Source organism: Miscanthus floridulus, chromosome 2, assembly GCF_019320115.1.
Source record: "Miscanthus floridulus cultivar M001 chromosome 2, ASM1932011v1, whole genome shotgun sequence".
In the NCBI taxonomy this organism is placed as follows: Eukaryota; Viridiplantae; Streptophyta; class Magnoliopsida; order Poales; family Poaceae; genus Miscanthus; species Miscanthus floridulus.
Window position 1 is genome coordinate 4658281 of NC_089581.1, and position 23054 is coordinate 4681334.

Below are 23054 nucleotides of genomic sequence, written 5' to 3' on the forward strand. Positions count from 1 at the left end.
TGTGGCGGCGTGGCCATCGGAGTGGTCCGTCCTTGAAGTACTGGGGCGACGTGCTGGTCACATCCGATCCTGTGCGTCATGGGAGCTCCAGGGCTACCTCGAAGCGGGCGTGGCGGTCGGCGTGCGGGTCATTGTAGGTTGACTGCGCGCGAAGCCGAGGCTCGGTTGGTGCCTACACCGAACCATCGTGGGGGGGTCTCGGCAGACGTGAATCTCGAGATAGCCGAGGCCCTGACGTAGAGTGCCGAGGCTCGGAGGGAGCGGTTGATCTTGTACGCTGATTCTGAGGCGATGATGACCCGGACTAGACTTCCCATGCCGCGTTGTCTTCGGGGCGGGGTTTATGGGGCACAGTGTAGTGCAGGCGCTGATCGTGGGCACAGTGCCAGAACACAGTGGCCGGTAATCCCCGCCGCGCCTTGTCCTAGCTGGTATGGCGTTGATGCGACTCCTTGTCCCGTCGGCCATTCCGTGGTGTCGAGCCGTCGTCCGGCTGAGATTACGGGAGTGGTTGACGCATTAATGGGACGTGACGCGCTGTTGGGAAGACTGGTCGAGGCGGGAGCGGCGGGTTACTGCCAAGCCAGCCTCGAGCGATACGGTGAATCGCTGTCTCGTTCGAGGCTATACGCACGGGGCCTCGGGCGAGACGAAGATTGGGCTCCTTGTCGAGGCCTCCCGTGAGAGGCCTCGCGCGAGGCGGAGATTCGTTAGGGCGTCGAGACCTCGTGTGCGAGGCCTCGCGCGAGGCGGAGAGCTGGTGGGCTCGGACGGGGCCGGTGGTTAACCCACGGCTTACCTTCTGGCTTTGTTGTTGATAGGGTTTAAGTGACTCTTTTGATGTACGCTCGGGGTACCCCGTTTTATGGTACACGACAGCATCAGTCAGCTTATAAGCCACAGAAACGATCAAACGAACAAGGTGATCGTTGTCTTGAAGCAATAGGCGTGAATGTTAATTAAGAAGGCGGCGGCGGTAGAGAGCCTTTTGCAATTAATTTGGAATGGCAACTAGATCTATGCGATGACGGCTCCAGGTTTAGGGCACGTGACTAACTTCACTAGAACTCTGGTGGTTGGTAATTATGTATGGTGATGGATATTTCTAACACTAGATGGTTTGCCCTTGGCATGTTAATGGCTTCTGTTTAGTGTTTATTATATTTGTGTTTTTTGCCCAATACAAGTTGTTTTCCACATTGTTCGTATGAACTTATTAGCCTGTCTTATCAGTCATAGAATATTATTTTTCTCTTATAATAAATCAGCTTTAATCGGCTTATCAACCGCAGAAACCATCAGTCAAACACTGCCTAGCCTTCTAGTAAAAGAATGTATTATCTTGCATTATGCATCAATAAAAATATGATTGTCGGCTCTTGTAAAAAATTACGACTTCACCTAGTTTCAACCGTGCACAAGCAGCGGATACACTGAATGACTGAAAGCCAAGGGCTGACCATACGAGCCGTAAATAAACGATAAAATAAAACCCCCAAAGAAAAAAAAATCAGGCCCTTTTTTCCAGCCGATCCGTGTAGACAGAAACAAGGACACCAGCAGCAAGGCAAAGGTGCGGATCACCTCAGCCTCAGCCTCACAGGCGGCCACACGGACGCGGACGCAGAAGGTCGCATCAGGTTTCCGCACCGAGGCGCAGGCGGGCCCCGCCCCCACGACGACGCAGCGGACCGGGGCGAGGGGGCGGGGCTTCACCAGATGCCTGGCGGGCTCGGACGCCCACACGAGTCAACGCCTAGAGGTGGAAACCAGCTTAAACTATTCGGGCATTTCAACCCCACCCACTCTCCTCCTCCCTCGTCCCTTCTCCTCTCTCCCTCCTACAAGTCAACTCTCCTCGCCTCCTCCGCGGCTAGAGCGTAGCTAATGCTCCCCCCATTATAACCACCCAACCCTCCCCCCATCCGCAGCCCTCCGCTCCGCTCCCCCCGCTCCCCCGGCTCCCGTCCCGGTCCCGCCATGGGAAACTCCTTCGCCTGCTTCTGCTGCGCGGGCGGCGCCGCCGGCCGCCGCCGCCACGTGGCGCCCGCCGCGCTCCCCTCCGACCCCGCCTACGACGAGGGCCTCGGACACTCCTTCTGCTACGTCCGGCCGGACAAGGTGCTCGTGCCGTTCTCCGCGGACGACGACCTGGTCGCCGACGCCAAGGCGGCCGCCGCGGCCGAGGAGGTCACCACGTTCCGGGCCATCTCCGGGGCCGCGCTCAGCGCCAACGTCTCCACGCCGCTCTCCACCTCCGTCCTCCTCCTGCTGCCGGACGACTCCACGGCCTCGTCGGCCGCGCCCGCCTCCTCCGGGTTCGAGAGCTCCGAGTCGTTCGCCGCCGTGCCGCTGCAGCCGGTCCCGAGGTTCCCGTCGGGCCCCATCTGCGCGCCCGCCGGGGGCGGGTTCCTCTCCGGGCCCATAGAGAGGGGGTTCCTCTCGGGCCCCCTCGACGCCGCGCTCATGTCCGGCCCGCTCCCTGGCGCCGCCACATCCGGCCGCATGGGAGGCGCCGTGCCCGCGCTCCGCCGGAGTCTCTCACACGGCGGCCGCCGCTTGCGGAATTTTACCCGCGCGCTTCTCGCGCGGGCGGAAAAGTTCCAGGATTCCTTGGATCTCGGCTCGCCTGACGCCGCGACCGCGGCGGCCGCCTGTGGCGCCGGCTCCGCCGGGCTGCAGTGGGCGCAGGGGAAGGCCGGCGAGGACCGCGTCCACATCGTGGTGTCCGAGGAGCGGGGCTGGGTGTTCGTCGGCATCTACGACGGCTTCAACGGTCCCGACGCCACGGACTTCCTCGTCTCCCATCTCTACGCCGCCGTGCACCGCGAGCTCCGCGGCCTGCTCTGGGATCAGTGCGAGCAGGAGGAGCAGCACGACACACATCCCGACCAGCCGACCAGCACCACGGCCTCAGATCACCAGGACCAGCCCGCCAACCGCCGCCGCGCCCGCCGATCAAGACCCCCGCGCGGCACCGGTGATGACCCACGGCGGTGGAAGTGCGAGTGGGAGCGCGACTGCTCCAGCCTGAAGCCGCCAACTCAGCGCCCTGCTAGGAGCAGCAGCGAGAACGACCACCTCGCCGTGCTTAAGGCGCTTGCACGCGCGCTTCGCAAGACCGAAGAGGCCTACCTGGACGTCGCCGATAAGATGGTCGGCGAGTTTCCGGAGCTTGCGCTTATGGGCTCTTGCGTTCTAGCCATGCTTATGAAAGGGGAGGACATGTACCTCATGAATGTAGGTGACAGCCGGGCTGTCCTGGGAACAATGGACAGCGTTGATCTCGAGCAGATCAGTGAGGGTTCATTCGATGGATTAATTGGGGATGGCACTCCGCTCTTGTCAGCTGTGCAGCTTACATCAGAACATAGCACGTCAGTGCGAGAGGTAACTGAATTGATGATTCACAGTTTGATTCAAGATTAACTGAGTCATTCAGTGACTGGTTTTTGATGATCTGATCTCGCAGTAACTCATATGTCACGTTGCCTGGTTACAGGAAGTCTGCAGAATACGGAACGAGCATCCTGATGACCGGACCGCGATCTCCAAGGACCGTGTGAAGGGCTCGCTTAAGGTGACGAGAGCGTTTGGAGCTGGTTTCTTGAAACAGGTTAGTTTATATTTGATTACATCAGTTCTGCACATAATGAATTTGTTTAGATGATTATGATCATGCAATTGGAAGGATAAATTTCTAGGGTCAGAGAAACAGTCTAATCTCATTATATCAGGTGCAAAATATGACACTTTTGCTGTGGTTCTTGGTCAACAAATAGTTATTCAGATCTCGATCAATCAAAGGTCAAAAAAGGAAAGCAGGAACTGGTATAACTGGTCCAAAGTTTGACAAAAAGATTAAATCGTTTTCAATCCTAATTTCCCTGGAGTGGAAATTATGTCCATTTTACACTGAAACAGACTGTATTGACCTTGACTTAAAAGCTTATGGCCACATGCACAAAATTTTCAACGGATGAATAAATTACTTGAGTTTCAGAGTCACCATGTGTATAGCTAGTCTGAAGAAGTGAAGGAGAAGCTGCTCTCAGAGAAAATGAAGTTTCTTTTGCTTCTGTCCAAGTGCAAAGAATGTGCTTGTGCAGTACTGAAATGTGGCCAGGAAGTTAGCGAGTGGAGTGGCTTTGAAGGGAGGCACGTTTCTCCAACGAAGCTAAAATAGTGTCGGTTCTAGTAAAAACTATTATCTATAATCCATTTTTGCAAATCAATAATGACACAATGAAAGAGGGCAGTCTCTTTCTTGGAACTGAAGTGAGATATAGCTTATAAGATGAAAATTTGTGACGATAACCATGAAGCCAAGCAACCCAAATTTTTCACATGATCTTGGTAGTTGAGTCAACATGCCTGAACTTTGACCTTTTGCATCTAGTAACACTAAGTTATATCATCTGTGCTGCATCTTGTATCATACTCTTGTATTCCTTCCTGTACTTACAATCTTTGCTATGCTTTTACAGCCCAAATGGAATGATGCGCTGCTGGAGATGTTCAGAATAGATTACGTCGGGCCATCCCCATACATCACGTGCAATCCTTCGCTCTTTCACCATAGGATCAGCACAAGGGACAGATTCTTGATACTATCTTCAGACGGGCTTTACCAATATTTCACCAACGAGGAGGCGGTTGCTCAGGTTGAAATGTTCATTGCAACAACCCCTGAAGGTGACCCTGCCCAGCATCTAGTGGAGGAAGTTCTTTTCAGAGCTGCAAACAAAGCAGGTATACTGAAGTCATATCGTGTGTGTTTGGTAGTCGTTGTGCAGTAACTTTTGAACTTCTGGAAGGTCAAGATGAATTAGCTCGGATCAGTCACTGATCTTGTTTTTCACATGCCTTGTGGTTGCAGGAATGGACTTTCATGAATTGATCGAGATACCACATGGCGACCGGCGGCGATACCACGACGACGTATCTGTCATTGTAATATCTTTGGAGGGCAGGATCTGGAGGTCATGTGTGTAAATAGGTCAGCCATACTAGTACTAGATTAGAGAAAGAAACGTATATAGAGAGAGAGAGGTTCTTGAATGCCTACTCCACTCCTCCCAGCTGCTGCTGTACAATATCAATGAAGCACTGGGTGGGCTTGGGATCTCGGCGCATCCAAGTTGAATCACGATGAGATCCCCCTAGAGCATGCCGACGCAGTGCCGTATAAGATGTTCATGTAAAAGAGGATTTGTTCAATTATTAATAACTAAAATAGCGACCAATTGGTCAACTTTCTTTGACCTTTTTTTGCATCCTCTGTGTTCATACCATGCGTACGTGTGCATGGGAGACTGTACATGTGCACGGGAGACTGATTCAAAGTTGGACTTCTATGATTCTGAAATACTAGACTTTATGCAAAAATGCAAGTGGTTCTTTGGTCAGAAATCATTTGCGGTGTTGACCTCTTTAAGTCTTAACTGGTAGCCCTTTCCAGAGCTACCCCCTGTTGAACAATTCAGCAGCCACTGCCAGGTTGCCGACCTTATCTGTTGTGAGAAACCATGGGTTATCCATGGTTCTGTGCCATGAATGAACCTAAGTTGACCTCTGATGTAGCGTGCCCTACTCACAATCAATCAGGACTTATGGGGTAAGCATTATCTCTTGGATTTAGCACTTTCTTAAATTCAGAGATCTGATGATCTTGATTGCTGCTTCACCAATAATTGGATGGAATAGCCTTTGTTGTAAGTATTGTATTAGGTGTCTACCTCCACTTGCTGTATACAATTTCAAGGAGCATACATTTCCATATTCTACAAATATTTTTTTTCTCTACCATTTGGTAAAGAAATGGTGTAGTTCTTATATAGAAGGAAAGTATAGCTTTGCTGTATATTTTTTTTTTTGCCAAGTAGTGAGTGAGAGTGAGGCACAGCTATCTTCAAGTGTTTGTTTCCTGCGATAGATAAGCACTATTCTGAAGCAAGGGAAAGCAGGAGCAGGTGCTTTCCTGTAAGAAATGCATTCTTTTTCCGGCGATTGGTTGCTAGTGCGAAAAGAAAGCCCCATCGTGCCGGGTCATTTCCTCGTTATATTTCCCCCCACTATGCGCACTGACTTTGAGCGTCATTCCGGTCGCGTGGTTGTGAATTGGGTTCCAAGCAAACACTTTTATACTGTTGCTTTTAAGGTACAGCGAGCTGGAGGCAGAAGCACTTGCGTTAAGATATTATTTCTATAGTGAACTTTATGATTCACTCAAAATTACTAAATGCCACTTGTTCAGTAGTAATAATTTGCTCAACTCACATCAGGTTTGCAACGACCTCGCTACCACGAATCCGGTTATATTCCCAACATTCTAAATTATACTTTACTTAACCTTTGTCCTAAGTTAAACTTCTATTTTTTTCTCGAATACACAAAAGTCTTGAGCGTCTTTGCATTAAGTAGGAAGGAGTTTTGAATTACAAATGCTATGACAGCGCTCTAGGGGGGCTCAACAAATTAGAGTGAAGCTCATGCCCTCCCTAGTTAAACTTCTATAGCTTTGATAAAGTTTTCAGAAAAGAATATTAACATTTATAAATTTAATGCAACATATTTCATGGATAATTGGAGAAGATGCTGATGCATTTTACTATATAAAGGTAGAAGTATTTGGTTTAAGATACAACTAAAGTGAACTATAATTTACAGATCTGAGTACCAGTTATTTTTTGGACACTGAAGTTGTCATTAGGGACTAGATTATGGTATGACAAGGGTTCACATTTGATCCAATGACTTTCACCATGGGCATGCAGAAGAGAGACGAAATGTTTGTTTTGAATTCTTTTCCAGAAAGAGGAATCATGGGTTTCACGTTGGGCTTGTCACAATTTTTGTTTCCGGAGTCCAGACAGATCGCGCTGATGATACGGGCCACACGCCAACAGATACAGCCCAATCACTACGCGCCTGACCAACCCATGGGCCCAAAGCTTCTCTACCCTGGGCCTCCACAGCCATAATTTTCTATTTAATAAAGAGGGAATTTCACATGAGCCATTAAAAAAGATCACAATTTCCTATAAGTCATAGAAAAAATTTGACTTCAGCGTCACTGTTTTAATTTTTTTTTGCCCTCTGTGCCACTGCCATCAGATTGGGCTCTAACGATGTCAAACTACAGGTGTGAAAAGTCGAAAATACCTTTAGGTCTAAATATGCTATTAATTTTTTTTAGTATCCTAACGATTTCAAATAGAAAAAGTCAAAACTAGAAAGTTGTATATCTAGTCGAGATCTACAATTTCATATAAAAAATATCTTTATTTAATACCGCAAAAAAGATATAAGTTTTTTAAGATAGATTAATCATATCAAATCATATCTTTTTTTTACGGAATTAAATGAAGATAATTTTTATATAAAAATTATAGAGATCTACAACTTTCTAGTTTTGAGTTTTTTTATTTGAAGTCGTTAAGACGCTCGAAAAAAATTAATGTCATATTTAGACCTAAGGGTATTTTCGACTTTTTACATCTACAGTGACACCGTTAGAGTATAATCTGACGACAGTGGCACGAGGGTAAATAAAAATTAGGGGCCTGTTTGGAACGCAGGAATTTCACAGGAATCACACAGGAATTTCATAGGAATCAGTTCAATTTCATAGGAAAAATGCAGGAATGGAAAAAAATACCGTATTCCAAACAGGCTTAGAGTAGTAGCGCTGAAGTCCGTTAAACTTTTTTGGTGCCTCATAAAGAATTGTGATCTTTTATAATGGCTCATGTGAATTCCCTAAAAAAAAACACCCAGCACCGCCGGCACCGGTGACCGCCGACCTACGTCGTGCTGCCATTTTCTCCTCGAGGGCTCAAAGGTGCCCCTATGATGTAGAATTGCACCGTGCTATCTGGAGGCTGCGTATGTTTCAGTATCTGATGGGGAGTTTTCGCTTGGTTATTGTGCTGTTAGGGTTAAGATGGAGCCGCCGCCGGCGAAGACGGGGCTGTTCGTGGGGCTGAACAAGGGATACGTCGTCACCAAGCGCGAGTTCCCGCCTCGCCCTTCCGCCCACAAAGGAGTAAGTATCAATGCTGCAATGATCGTTCAATCCTTCTGTTCCTTCTGCGTAGATGTGTGTTTCGCGTCCCGTGTCATAGTTGTGTGCTGTATTGTGTGATGGTTTGGTGCCGCCGTTTGCTCCCTTATCTTCTGCTCGTAGGATGGAATTGAGCAAATTCTGAATCTTGGTTGTACCTAACCTGACAGTTAATGCTGTATTGTACATTGTACTTTGGTATACCAGGAGAACTTTTTCTGAAGCATGTAACTGAGCAAGTAAATGTGTAGGGATTGCTCACTGACTGAAGTATAGGTGTTGATGCAACTTAATGCTAGCAACATGGTATTGTTTTTCTCATAAATTTCTTCTGAATCATTAATTTGTTGTCACATGTAGACTTGTAGTGAATGCTAGCAAAATGAAGTCAGAAGCTCAAGTTTCTGGGTATTGAGAAGTGAGAATATGTGCAATGACTATATGGGCTTTTGCACATGATGTGCAAGTGCTATCTAAAATGTTAACACACACAGAAGTTTTTCTGTCTACTGCGAAATTGATTTGCAATAGTTTGAAGTTCTCCTTGAAGGCTTGAAAGAAGAGTCTCTTCAGAGTCAATATTTTTTATAGAAGTGTTTTGTGTTAGCTTCAAGTTCAATTCTGGCATATGCATTCTTCAGATTTAGCCTTCGACGGGAAACTATTGCAGCAGTCATGGTTGAGGAAAACTATTGCACCAGTCACTTTGTAGTTAGCCTAGAAATTCCCATGTCTTGTCTTGTCTTGTCTGGTTTATTTTTCTGGCAGGTCACACTACTATTGCCATGTAAAATTAGCACAGGTCACCATTGACATATGCAGTTAACCAGACAACAGATGCAAGATTTTGGGTGTGAATTTGGTTAACTCAACTTCTTTCATTAAACAAGTTACTGCAACTTTCCACTCTATGTTTATGGAATGCACATCTGTGATGAAACTACCCATTAAACGTTGTGTTTTAGTAGCTTTCTGAGCACATTGTTTTTTGGGGGGATTTCAGAAAGCTACCATCAGGGCCTGTTTCGTAAGGCGCGTGATTAGGGAAATTGCTGGATTGGCACCATATGAGAAGCGCATCACTGCGCTTCTGAGGATTTGTAAGGACAAGCGTGCTCTTAAGGTGGCAAAAAGAAAGCTTGGGACACACAAGAGAGCCAAGAAGAAGCATGAAGAGATGCTCAATCTTCTTAGGAGGAAGAGGTACGCTTCTACTTCTCATTCTTGTATACTTGGAGAAAATATTATTGAATTTCTGAAGAGAACCTGCTTTTGTTGGCGGACATAAAAGTTTTCCTATTAAATCACGTGTTGTGACCCAGTTATCTAAAAGTTGCTCCAAGTTGAACGCAGGCCACCTTTGTCAAGATCCTTTAGCTACAAGGTTAAGGGCCGTCTTTAAATTGTGCGATGTGCCGCCGTTTATCCATTTTACTTTTAGAAGAATACTCATTTGTGTGGGCGAAACTACACTCTGAACATATTTCTTTTCTTACTTAGAATTAATGCCTGATGCAGTGTAGCGTGACCTTATTAGCTGGAAACTCAACAAGTCAACAGTTATATTGATTACTTAGTTTTTCTTAACCTGTGCCACAGAAGCTTTGCATGTAATCTCTTTCAAAGTTTTATGGACAATAAGAATAGGTGATAATAGCATATGTACAAGTGCAACTATGCCTCTCCATTCTGCTCTGCATGCTATAGGCATATTTTTTCCTTGTTTGCAGTATGTCTCTTTGCAGGGTTCCACATTGATTCTTCGTGATTAGTTTGAGAAAGGACAAGGTTATGTATTAAGCTGCCAGATGCAGTCATACCAATGTTTGCATCAGATTCAGAATTTTGTGCATATTAGCTGCTAACATAGAGCAAAGACAAATGTCAAACTGCATGCAAAGGCCATAACATAGTATCACATATGTAATTATGGAAGCAATTAACAAACATAGAAACAAAAAAGAATTGACTGGCCGCAAGGTACCTCTCATCCAGTTGACATCATCGTGTACAAAGAAGTGTTAGCCTGGGAACAAATAATTAAAGTATAAAAAGGTTACCTAATCAGCTACCCTTCACTGTTGTCATACGTTTCACCACAAATGGATGCTTAGGTCATGCGTTGTGTACGTGTTGGTTCCTGACATCACATAACCTGCACAATTCCTGTCATTATCTACTCGATCCGGCAAGCAATCAATCATAAGAACCACTGTAGTGGTACACCTTGATGGGGGCTATCACAGCTGTCTGAGAGGCTCTTGTATCGTTGAGGATATGGATGAATGGAAGGGTGAAACTACTTTGGAGCCAACGTACAGCTGAATTATTCCAGTCCAAATCTGATAGCAGTGGTTCTACTCTTCTTGATTGAATATCATAAAGTTGTTAGCAACTTGAATCAATGAGTTGTTGCAGTGGCTTGATTCAGCAATTTATTTGCTTGACGCATTGTTCTTGTTGTGTTGATAATTAGCCATCTTTCAATTTTGAGTGATCTTATTTATAGTCTTACAGTGCAGCTAACACCTTTTGATCTTGTATGCAGATACGAGACGTTAAGCGGCACAGATTGGTGGTGAGAAGTGTTGTGGTTGTGCTGATAATTTTTCAGAGTTCCCAGTTATGACGATGAGTAGGATTTTTTCGATTTCCCAGTTATATGATAGGAAGATATGTACCTGACATATATCAAGTGAAGTATTGGAGCTTAGCAGAAACTATATAGATACAATCAACAGTCGTGGTTACCTAGTTTCAAATAACAATAATTTTGTTTCCACTGCTGGCAGATGTTATTGCTTTGTTAGGTGTAAATTGCTTGCTGTTCCATCATCAGTATGGGCTCTTGCCCTACTTGTTCACATATATGTTTCTATTTCTGTGATGATCACAGGGTTTTGATCGAATTGAATATTTTAGAAAAAAGACTATTTCACAGAATCGCGCATACACTGATTTGTAGTATGGCCTTAGTCAGGGTTTTTTCAGCTGTAATTAGTATGCCAAACCTGCTGATTCAAAACCTGAATCGACGAACGGTCTGTATACTGATGCAAGGTTTTTGCGTGAAGAAACTGCTATCAGAAACCAGTGTACAGAGGACACACCTCGATCGTTGAGAGATCAATTTCAGTCAATCCCCACGCTGAAGAACTTGTTCTGTAGCGAACGATATGATGGCTGTACGGTGTACGTACGTGAGATTCCGGTCTTCCCTAAACAGTTGCAAACGAACTAGCTCGTCTTACATGCATTTGGCGCTTTCCCCAGCATGTCCATCACCACCAGTGACCAGTCCAAACACAGTCACACACACTGCAGCGTGAAGGCAGGTGGTGACCAGAGCGAGCCAGCAAACGCCAAAGCGTACACTGGCCACGTCCACCCTGAACGCGCTCTCTGCACAGTGCACAGTGCACAGTGCACACCAGCCAGAATCATCTCTGCCACGACGTCGTCCCCGCGCGCGCGTCTCCGGTCTGCACGCTGCTGGCTGGCCCAAAACGCACCAGCGAGCCCATGCCGCCTCGCCTCGACGTGCTGCCCGTTCCGCGCGCCGCACGTCGCGCGCAGCAGGCTGCTGGCTGATACTAGATAATATAGGTCGCCGATCGATCGAGACGACGGTGGACGCCTTTTCAAATTTCGATTAATTCCAACGGTTCGCGCTTTGCTCGAGCGATCGGCTATCATCCATCTATCCGGAGCGACCGGATCAAAAGGGAAGCCGTTGGGGGTGGTGCGCAACGGCGGGCGCGTGCACGCCGCACGCCGGCCGGCGACTCGATCGATCGGCGAGAGGCGTGTGTGTAGTGCACGTCGTTGCTGTTGCTGTTGCTTTAGCCGAGTCGCCACCAGCCTTACCCTAGCTACCCTAGCCTGGCGATCTCCACGATGGCGTTGATCGATCCCGCGAGTGGCGAGATGGCGCGGCACGGCACGCAACAATCGAGGGCAAGCACATGATGGGCACGCGACGCGCGCCCCGGTCGGGCGGCCTAGCTAGGTATACTGCTTGACGGCGGCCTCGACGTCACGGTCGCTGGCGCGCGGCGTCGCATCAGCCTACGGCAGCTAGCTAGCTACGTGCGTGCGTAGTGCGCGTGGCGTTGGTAGCATGTTGTCTGCATGTGTCGTTGTACACAGTCGCCGCCCTCCTCCAGGCCAGGCCGGGCCGCCTGCTGATCGATAGGCGCCGCGACGGGCCACATGCATGTCCCGTCGGGCCGGCCGGCTAGCCGGCGACCCCACGACGGAGACGGCGATAGATATATGATGCATGGTGACATCACCGAAAAGAGAGGCAAAGGTGAGGTGGACCGCGGACAGCGCTGCAGGGGTAGCTAGCTATAGCTAGGTAGCCGCGTCGTCGATGTGGAGGTGGAGCTGTGGATCCACGGCCCACACGTCCCCGCCCCCCTGCGCGGGTGAGCGCGCGCGGGGATCGATGCCGGGCGGGCGCGCGGCCGGCAGACAGGGACGATCCGAATCTGGTGTGAAAGAAAGGCAGCGCGGCGGAGGCTTCCCCTTGACGACTCCTCTCCTGGACGGCCGGGTCGAGGTCGATCGAGGACAAAGCGCGCGCGGGCCATGCATGCAGATGCAGGGCAGCGCCATTGTTGCATGTGATGATCGATGTGTGCGCGCCGCGACCGAGAGATATTCCACGGTCAAATCGCAGGGACAGCAGCAGGGGGGGAGGGGCCGCGGCAGGGACAGGACCGGGACGGGGACGGCCGGCAGCAAAGCGGACCTTATCCCTCCCACACCGCACCAACGACGCCACTAGCCAGCCAGCCAGGAGCATAAAGCTACGTCCTGGTACTAGTACCATACATTCCCATCGATCCGATCCGTCTAGTCTCATGCACCGCATCTTGCATTGCATTGCTGGCTGCTTCACAAATTAAACTAACTAACCCTTGTCAATTATATATGGATAGATAAATCATGCAAATATAAAACCCTCCACATTCTAAATTGTAATATGTGTTGGTTTTTCTAATTCTAAATACAATGTTTTTATCATGTATTTGGACAAAGTGTATATCTAAGTATAAAGCAAAAACTATGTATCTAGAAAACCCAAAACATCTTGTAAGTTTGAATGGAGGGACGATAACGTAGGGCTTCTTCTCGTTTAATTAGCATCTTTCATCACTCTATACAAATGGCTAGTATATATATATATATGGTGTGTTGCATTGGTGGCAGCACTGCAGAAACATATACCTATGGCTGAGTTGGAGAGTACGACGATCAACTAGAAAGTGTCTATGATAAGTAGAGATCATATATAGCTAGCGTCTAGATGGAATATCTTTTATTAGCGGTATGCATCCACAAAATGGTGAAGAAAAAGTATAAAAATTGCCAAAATTACAAGTATAGCCCTCATTTTTTTTCTAGCACGTCTCTTAGATTTTAGTCGACTATATATGACATTGATTTCAAGCGACGGCAATTTAAGGATGGCGGGATCTCTCCCAATGAGATTTTGTTGATCACCGTCCATATATAGCTGAGAAAGCCGTGGAAAACACGCCAAGCCGATGACAGTAGTGGGCATATGGGGGTGGGGGCCTGGGGTGCCATGGATATATATCACAACTATGGGGAGAATGTCAATGGGAAGGGAAAGAGTGTGGGCGCACATAGTGGTGACTGTGATGGCACCAATGAAGCAAGTTTAGCATGATAGGCATGGTGTAGACAGACTTGCTGGCGGCAACGCTATTGGGGACGGGGCGAGCGTGCCGATACATGCACCCTGCAGTGTAGTGTTAAAGAAAATTATGGTCAAAGAATGAAGAACAATGACATTGTTGGTCTACATACATTTGAAACGTAGTCTGACACCTGTAGGTGTCATCAAATATTTTTACCAAAAATTAGGGTTCTAAGAGCACCTTCAAGAGTACCCCTATTGACTATCCTATAGTCCAAAATAAGATTTATGCAAAAAAGAAACCTCCAAAAGTGCTCCTATTCAACATCCTAAATTTAGTGGCACCATAAATCATCCTTCTTCCTTAAATTTGAGTTGCTCCGTTGTCCACCTGATCTATAAAAATATGAGAAAATTGGGGGTCTAATCTTAATTTTAGGTAGACTCTTGGAGATGCATTGTAGTCTACTGCTCACAAATATAAAGACTTTTAGCATTTTCTTTTTAAAAAATACAAGGTACCTCTATTTCAATTAGAGCACTAAAAAATTATATATCTCTCTCTTTTATTTATCTTAAAAATCAAAGAAGCCCTTGTGTGCATCCACACAATGGTGAAGAAAAAGTATATAAATTTGTCAAAATTACAAGTATGACTTGCATGTTTTTTCTAGCACACCCCTTAGATTTTAGTCGCCTAAATATGAAATTGATTTGATGCGATGACAACTTAGGGATGACTTGGTTTCTCCCAATGAGATTCGTTTGATCACAAACCATAGCTGAGAAAGCCGTGGGAAACACACCAAGCCAATGACAGTAGTGGGCATGTGAGGTGGGGCGGCATGGAGAGCCGTGTGGATGTCACGATGTTGGGGAGAATGTAAGTGGGCAGGCAAAGGGCATGCACACGTAGCGGCGACTGTGATGGCACCAATGAAGCGAGTTTAGCATGATAGGGGTGGTGTTGATCGACTTTGGTGGTGGCAGTGCTACCGGGGCAGGGCGAGTGCACCGATAGATGGATTGTGCAATGCAATATTGGAGAAAATTATGGCCAAAGAATGAGGAAAAATGGTATTGTTGGTCTACATACGGTTGGATTGTAATTCGACGTATGTGATTGTCATCAACTCCCCCCCCCCCCCCCCCCCCCCCCAAAAAAAAGGCATCTAAGAGCACCTCCAAGTGCCCCTTTTCATATCCTATAGTCTAAATAAGATTTCTCCTATCTAACATCTTCCTACCTTAAATTTGAGTCACACCGCTGTCCACCCTATCTTAAAGGGGGGGGGGGGGGGGGGGGGTGAGATTTAGTGGATTATAGTAGGTGATTTAGGGTGGACCTTGTATACAAGAAATAGGATATCTAATTTAAGTAGACTTTGGAGATCAATTGTAGTCTACTACTCACAAATATAAAGACTTATAGCGTTCATTTATTTCTAGAAATGCAGAGGTTATATCTCTGTTTCAACGAGAGCAATAAACAATTTTATATTTCTGTTTAACTTAGGCCCTATGTGGATACCCTTTTATTAAGAAATGTACTCCACACTAACATCTTCAGATTAATTCCCTTCTATCTTAGAATAAAGTTAATTCAACAAAGCAACTAGGACATATATATAAGTTCAAGACTTGTCGTGGACATTCTTCACCTTTCTATTGAGTCTTGAGATTACATTCATACATATAGACATAACATGCAGACATGGGTGCGTTTAATAGCCAAAATGCTTGAGCTAGCAGGTGATGAGATGAGGAAGGACTTGGTCCTATCTATTACTCCCTCCGTTCTGGAATATAAGGTATTGAAACATTCAAAATTTCTACTAAATTATAAGGTATTCTAGATGAATTAACTCCCTCAAAGTTCTAATCACGTGTGTATCTGCCATTAGTGCCTATAACCAGGCTCAAAATATGACAAGCACAAAGTCTCTCTATAGTTCGATGAAGGGTTACATACGTTATATTTGCATTACCCCATAATTTTTTCTAAACTTTCTAAAATACCTTAATTTTTAAAAGCGCACACATGCTTGAATTAACCACCACGTATATAACCTCTCAATCGTCTGCAGCAGAAGCACATAAAACATGCTGATATATGTACAGACGTACGCGCGCTAACGGATACTCCTTGCCCGTCTCTGTCTCGCTCGCGACTGGGCACTGGCCATTCAGTTCTGTTGCTGCCATGCTCCTGCCGCAGGCGCGAGCAGCAACTCACTCAGTCACACGAGACACCAGCAGCTAGCATGCATGCAAGCCAAGACAGAGAGACAGAGACGATGAAATAAACAACAGTGCGCGCGATCGAGCAAGCGACAAAACTAACCCGGCCGGCTAGCCGTACCGTACGCCCCTCCGCCTGCGCCACCCCCCGTCGCGTCGTCGATCGGCGTCGGTCCGCGCGCGCCCGGATACGCGAGCTAGGCTGCACGCGCCACGCGCGCACGGCGCACTGCATGGACCGGACCGGGCCGGACGCGCGCACGTACATACGTCGTACGTGAAGGCGAGGAGCTGAGCCCGGCCGGCCTGCAGCGTACCATGCATTGGACGCATATGCATGCATGCATGCAGCACGTACGCACCCATCGACCGACCATGCACAAGATCGAGCAAGCACGACAGGTACACGTACGCTGCTGCTGTGTGCGTGACCCGGCGTGTCGTGTCGTGACGTGTTGCGGCCTGACCTAGCAGCTAGCCCCGGCCGATGACCGGCCGTGACGGATGGGCAGGCGGGACCCTGCTGGGAATAAGAATCCTAGCAGTACTTACCGCTAGTCGCTGCGCAGCAAGAGTCCGCCCCGGAGTGCCCGGACAAAACCACACCACACCCACCGGGCTGCCCCTGCCTTCAATTCGTGCGTGCCGTGCATGCTGTCATGGCTTCTGATCCGATGTGGCGAGCGAGACGACGAGTCGATCCGTCGACGACGACTCTTCTGAGACCGGCCTGTACGTATTTGTCGCTATCGCACGATGGCACAGACGACGTACGACGTGCAGGCCGGCCGGCCGGGCCCTGCCGCGCCTGCGTGCGTGCACGCACTTATTTGTGTCCATGCATGGACGACGTCGATGGATCGAGCGGTTATTGGATGATGGAGACGTGCATGGCATGCATGGCCATGGCCATGGCCGGGCGTACGCACGCACACACGCACACTTGGACGGACGGAGAGGACAGCTTTTGTCTGTTCCTGACCGGCCTGTTGGATTGCATGCATGCCTTGCCCTTGCCCTGCGCTCGCTTTTCTCGTCGTCCTTTGGACGGGATTCGGGAGAGATTGAATGCATGGGCACAGAGTATCCGGTGGAGTTCACCGTCTTATTTTTTTTTACAGCAGAGCTCACCGTCTTTGACCATGGCTTTTGGGTTGCACATGGAGATTTGCATGCATGCACGCACGCAGAAGTGCGCGCGACTTCGTGCAATTTATCATGCATGCATGCCGCAACAACGATACATTTATTTGTGTCACTGCACGTAAAGCTACGGCCTAGGCACCAGAGCTACCACATACATGACGCAACCGGCTGTTCAGCTGATATTAAAGTCGACTAATAAAATAACTAAAACTAATTTATTGTGAAACAAAAACACTGTAGATTCTAACTAATAAATCAATAAATCGGCTGATAAGTTCAAACGAACCGGCCCGCACATTTTGCTTCGCTGGACTCGGATCCGAGGGCACGTACGTGTGCATCCATATACCAGTAAACAGCTAGCATGTCGTGCACTGTTGCACTGTCGAAATTAATTGAACATGTAAACAGACGAATCAACCTCGCAAAAAAAAAACATACACCGTACCTGTGCACCAACAGTGTATAGGTTAATAAACAACAACAGTCGTAGTACGTCCAATCAGAGGACTGTGCTCAGTTGTACGTGCATGCATGGCCCCTGCTCATGTCGATCGTTTCCGACCTGTGGTGTTGACTGGCCTACGTACTACGTGCATGCACACACCAAGTTAAAAAATGCATGCAGCTGCAGTAGTCACACAGTATATGTCAGCCAAGCCAACATATATACGTGCACAAATAGTAGCCGATCGATCTCTGAACATCTACGGCCTGATGTGTTAACTGCTAGCTGCATACTGTATTTGTCATATGATGTTTAAAATTCTTCAATCTTGTCATATACGAACTGTTTCAATCAAGCATTATCATCGGTATACGCGTGCCTGATCGATTGATTCGATCGTGCAGTGGACAGTGAACGTCTAGAGATATCCTCATCAGTTCCGTCCGAAAAAAATTATGCAATTTTAGCATAGTATTGCTGAGTCAGACTTTTTAGTCTAGTTAAGTATATATAATTACCAATACTCATAGAAAAAGTGCTACAACATCATTGTACGCTTGCAGTATATTAGAGTTATCCTAAAAACTAAACGATAAACAGTGTCGATGTAACACATCTGGTGTTACGAACTTGCTTAGCACCGAGGTTGAGGCCCGAGAAAGAAATTAGCTAAACAAGTTTTTGGGTTTTAAAAAGTTATAATGTATATGAAATGATAAGTGAATCCTTTGCGACTCACTTTTGTGGACTTGAATAAATATCAAGTTAACCTACTTAGTGCGTAAAATGTGCTAATGAAAATCCTAACAAGAAAAATGGGATAAATCGTTTTAATTGTTTGGTACAGAAAATAATTTTTATAAACAAAAAATATATAACTTGTGTGTAGTATTTAAGTAGAGTTGAGAAGCAAGTGGTGTAGTTGAAAATGCAACTTTAAATTTTGAAAACAAATGTTGTAAACTAGTGTTCTTGAGAGCTCAAAAATCGAACCTGAAACTAAAAATCAGTCGTTCTGTTGAATCAGCAAGAATTTGGACTTATGTTTAAAATGCCATTTTTGGCGAATTATATTGAGCAAAATAGTTAAATGGTGCTTAGATATTTTGCCCCTATGGGTTAGCACCAAGTATGGACTATTGTGCGAAATACTTGTTGGTTGAAATTAATAGGGTTTAGACATTTTAAAAATTATGACAAAAGTGCTAAAGGTTGTTAGTTCTACTGAACCCTTGCAATTTTCTAAGTCAGAAAAAGATAGTAGACAATGCCGTTTTGGCATTCAAATTCGGACTAAATGGTTTAAACCCTAGCTTCATGTTCTTGTACTGTTGGTTGCCTCTAAGTGAGTGCTTGACCATGGTATAGGTGGTAGTGGTGTTGGGTGTCACGATACCCTCTTAAAATTACCCAAACTTTGTTAAAACGTGTTGAAACCGTGTTGTTGCCGCTACATTCGCGGACTGGCATTCAGCATGGCAAGCCCATGTTGGCGCTTTTTTATCCCCTTCTCTGGTTGCTCCCTGCTCATGGCAATCACTCCGCTTGATGGCTGGTATCGTTTGCTTTAGGTTAGGAGAATTAGTTGAACCTCAATCGCGATCGTTGACAGCTTTTGCTTCACTTTAAAATGTGTGCACGTCACATGTTGCCACCTCTCGGTCCGGGTTCACGGTCACCGCGCGCGTGGGCGCTGCTGGCGCCCGGCTCATGCCGTGCTGGCTAGCTCATGCGCCCGGGTGGTGCCGCGTAGCGTCTACGGCCAGGCGTTGGCCGGCCTCGTCTGTGTGGCCTGGCTACCACTGCTACGTGCGCGTCACGCTCAGGCGGCTGGCCGTGGTGCCGCGCGTAGGGCGAGCCGTGACTGCGGTGGTCGTTGCTCAGCCAACGTGGCGCCCGCCGCACCCTTTCGATTCACCTACCACGTCGTGCCCTTGGCGTATGCCACTGCCGCCATGTCTGGTCGTTGGCCCTAGTCATAGTGGCGATGGGATGCTCTGCTACCTTGCCTTGCCCCCACTAGTCGACGCTGGTGAGCCCCACTTGGGTCTTGCCGCTCTATTCAAGCGCTTCGCGCCAAGCCCCATGAACCGTCACCTATGCGCACATGTTCGTGCTACCGCCATTGAATGGAGCCGCCCGTCTTAATTCGCTCGCCCTCGCTTGTGTGCTCTCTCCACGGCATGACTACGGCTAGAGCTCCGCCTTTCCGCCCTCCAATTCGCCTAGCTCAGGGATTCACAGTTCGATTGCTTGCACTAGTAAGTGGCATAAGAAGACAACTAGGCGCCCTATGTACCCCATGCCCGGCCAAGCGCTACCGATAGCCAATTTAGCGTTTTGCTTGTCGCCGGTCAAAACGGCGCCGTGCCGAGATGTTGGGGGCAAGACCGTAGGGCTGGTAGCAGTTCGATTGCTCATATTCGTGAACTCGTATTGACCTCCTCTAGCAGGTGCTCGCATCATTCTAGCCAGGGCCTCTGTCGGAGCTGCGGTGACGCGCCAGGTCCGTCGTGGGACGTTGAAAGCTCTAGTTTGGTTTTGGTTAATTAATGAAATCCTAAGTGCTAACCTAGTTTATCAAAGTAATTATGAGATAGGTAGCACTACTCCAAGTGATGAAGCAATGGCGAAGATCATGACGATGGTGATGGCATGGTGATGATCAAATGCTTGAACATGGAAAAGAAGAAAGAGAAAAATAAAAGGCTCAAGGCAAAGGTATAAATAGTAGGAGCCATTTTGTTTCCGTGATCAAGACACTTAGCGAGTGTGATCACATTTAGGTTAGATAGCTGTTCTATTAAGAGGGGTGAAACTCGTATTGAAATGCGGTTATCAAAGTGCCACTAGATGCTCTAACTCATTGCATATGCATTTAGGATCTAGTAGAGTGCTAACACCCTTGAAAATGCTTGTGAAAATATGCTAACACATGTGCACTAGGTGATACACTTGGTGGTTGGCACATTTGAACAAGGGTTAGAAACTTCACCGGTGGAGTGTTAGCACAGTCTGACGGTGCCATCGGCGCCCTATACAGAAAAGACAGGGGTTCATAGAGTGACCGGATGCTGGTGGTGCAGTGACCGAACGCTGGGTTCAGAGTCCGGTTAGTGACAGCAGTAAGCACACAGTCTCGGTCTTGTGACCGGACGCTGGCATGTAAACTGACCGGACGCTCATGGCTTGAGTCCGGTCAGTGCTGACGTATGCTAACGTGAGGCGCACAGAGGAAACGTTGAGTGACCGAACGCCGGGTGAGTCCAGTCGAGCATGATCGGACGAGTCCGATCGTGAAATTTCACGTTTGGAACCTTACTGGAAATGACCGGACGTTGGGGTCCTGTGTCCGATCACTTTCTAACTGACGCGTCTAGTCATCACTTGACCGTTGAGATCGCGCGATCGACGTTTGAAGCCGATGACATGTGGCAAGCATCGGGCGACCGGACGCTGGGGTCCTGCATCCGATCGAACTTATCGGAGCGTCCGGTCAACCCGAGTTATGCCTAGTGAAGGGGTACAATGACTCTATTTCATGGGGGCTTCTATTTAAGCCCCATGGTCGGCTCATGCTCACTCTCTTGGCCATTTGCATTGACATAGCAACCTTGTGAGCTTAGCCAAAGCCCTCCCACTCATCTCCATCATTGTTTCATCATCATTGTGAGATTGGGAGAGAATCCAAGCGCATTGCTTGAGTGATTGCATCTAGTGGCACTTGGCATTCGTGTTTCGCTGTGGGATTCTCTTGTTACTCTTGGTGGTTGCCGCCACCTAGATGGCTTGGAGCAGCGAGGATCATTGAGTGGAGATTGGTGATTGTCTCTGACTCCAATCATGGTGATTGTGAGGGGTCTTGTGCCTTCCTCGGCAGACAGCCGAAAGGTAACTCTAGTGGATTACTCATGTCATTGAGTTACCTCACTTGTGGGTAGGTTCTTGAGGTATCCAATTGTGTGGACGAGGTTCGTGCAACACCTCTTAGCCGCCGAACCACCAAGTGTTGGTTGACACAATGGGGACTAGCGTGCCGGCAAGCACGTAAACCTCAGGAGAAAAATTGGTTGTCTCTTGCCCTTTGGTATTCTCTCGGTGATTGATTTAGTATTCATCTTGTGATTGGTTCACTCCTCTACACGGTGGTATAATCACCCTACTCACTCATTTATATTCTTGCAAACTAGTTGTAGCAAGCTCTTTAGTGTAATTAGAATTAAGAGCTTGCTTTCTTATTTTAAGTTCATCTAGTGGAGCTCTTTAGAGTAGCAAGATTGAGAGTTCTTAGTGAGTAGTAACATTGCAAGTTGTGTGCCTAGTAATCATTGCAACTAGAATTATTGGATAGGTGGCTTTCAACCCTTGTAGAGCTAGAGCAAGTTTGTATTTCGCTATTTGTCGTACTAATCAAATTGCTCTAGTTGATTTGTAGATTTTTAAATAGGCTATTCACCCCCTCTAGCTATATTAGGACCTTTCAGACATCGCCGTCGTGCCCATGCGCACGTGGCCAGACCATCGCGACCCTTTCCTGCTTCAACCATCATTGGAGCATGCACCACAGTGAGCTACTAATGCTTCTCCACCACCTTTACCCTTCCAAGAGTGTGTAGGCTCACCAAAACAGTTATGCCATCGCCATGAACCACCGTCGCCGTCTGAACTGTGATAGTGGTCGGCCCTTTAGTTGGTCAGAACAGGTCCCCTGTTGCTCGGTGAAACCGTGGGCTGCCGTCGGTTGCCGCGCTGTCGTGCACGGGGACACAGGGGACGACCCCGTTGCAAAGACGACACATTCTTGGGTCCTTGATGCAAAACGCGAGTCTGCAGTAATTGTCCTTTGCTGTTCCACTTAAATGTCTAAAAGCCCGAGCCCTCTTTTGCAAAAGAGCGGGCGTGCGTGGGCTCCCCGCCTTGGGCTATCGCTGGTCCATCGCGCCCCTTGCGTGGCCACACCCGCACTAGGCTGTCGGGCCAGAATGGGTTGCCACCGGTCCTTTTCCTTTTTCTAAGCATATTCTAATTTAGTTTCTAAGGCAAACTTGTAAATTCAATATAAATTTATGTAGTGAACCAAAAATTGTGAAACTAATTTTGTTGGGCTCCTAAAATCATGATCTATCTGCTAGTATATTTTGTTCATATAGTTTTATAATATTTTTAGGAGTTCTCTAATTAAATTAAGATGCTTAATATTATTAAGATATAAACTAATAGGAATTTTTGTGATAAATTGGTGATAGTGTTGGCTCTAAAAATTTTACAGTAAATTCCTAATATTATTAGGTGCTCACTATAATTTTTATAGCTCCATAATAATTAGTTTGCTAAGATAGCTAATGAGCCCTATTTCGAATGTATATATTGAATCAATGAAATGCTAAAACACCTCAGTATGGTACAACTAAAACATTTTTTGGGAAATGACGTCTTACTCGACAATGTGGATACGCGGACTAGTACGTTAGACATTATAGCTA

The 23054-nt window shown here is 47.2% G+C and overlaps 2 protein-coding genes across 2 annotated transcripts; both read left to right on the forward strand.

Annotated features, from left to right (window-relative positions):
* The first annotated feature begins 1867 nt into the window (after positions 1-1867).
* On the forward strand, positions 1868-5264 carry LOC136515516 (protein phosphatase 2C 35). The gene is made up of 4 exons (XM_066509085.1): positions 1868-3390; positions 3503-3616; positions 4488-4752; positions 4880-5264. The coding sequence occupies exons 1-4, from the start codon at positions 1981-1983 to the stop codon at positions 4993-4995; spliced, it is 1905 nt and encodes a 634-aa protein (XP_066365182.1). The 5' UTR covers positions 1868-1980; the 3' UTR covers positions 4996-5264.
* A 2483-nt stretch (positions 5265-7747) lies between these two features.
* On the forward strand, positions 7748-10847 carry LOC136537715 (large ribosomal subunit protein eL36z-like). Its single transcript, XM_066529674.1, has 4 exons — positions 7748-7843; positions 7939-8047; positions 9069-9268; positions 10614-10847. Exons 2-4 carry the CDS (start codon positions 7946-7948, stop codon positions 10645-10647), a joined length of 336 nt encoding a protein of 111 aa, XP_066385771.1. The 5' UTR covers positions 7748-7843; positions 7939-7945; the 3' UTR covers positions 10648-10847.
* The last annotated feature ends 12207 nt before the right edge of the window (positions 10848-23054 follow it).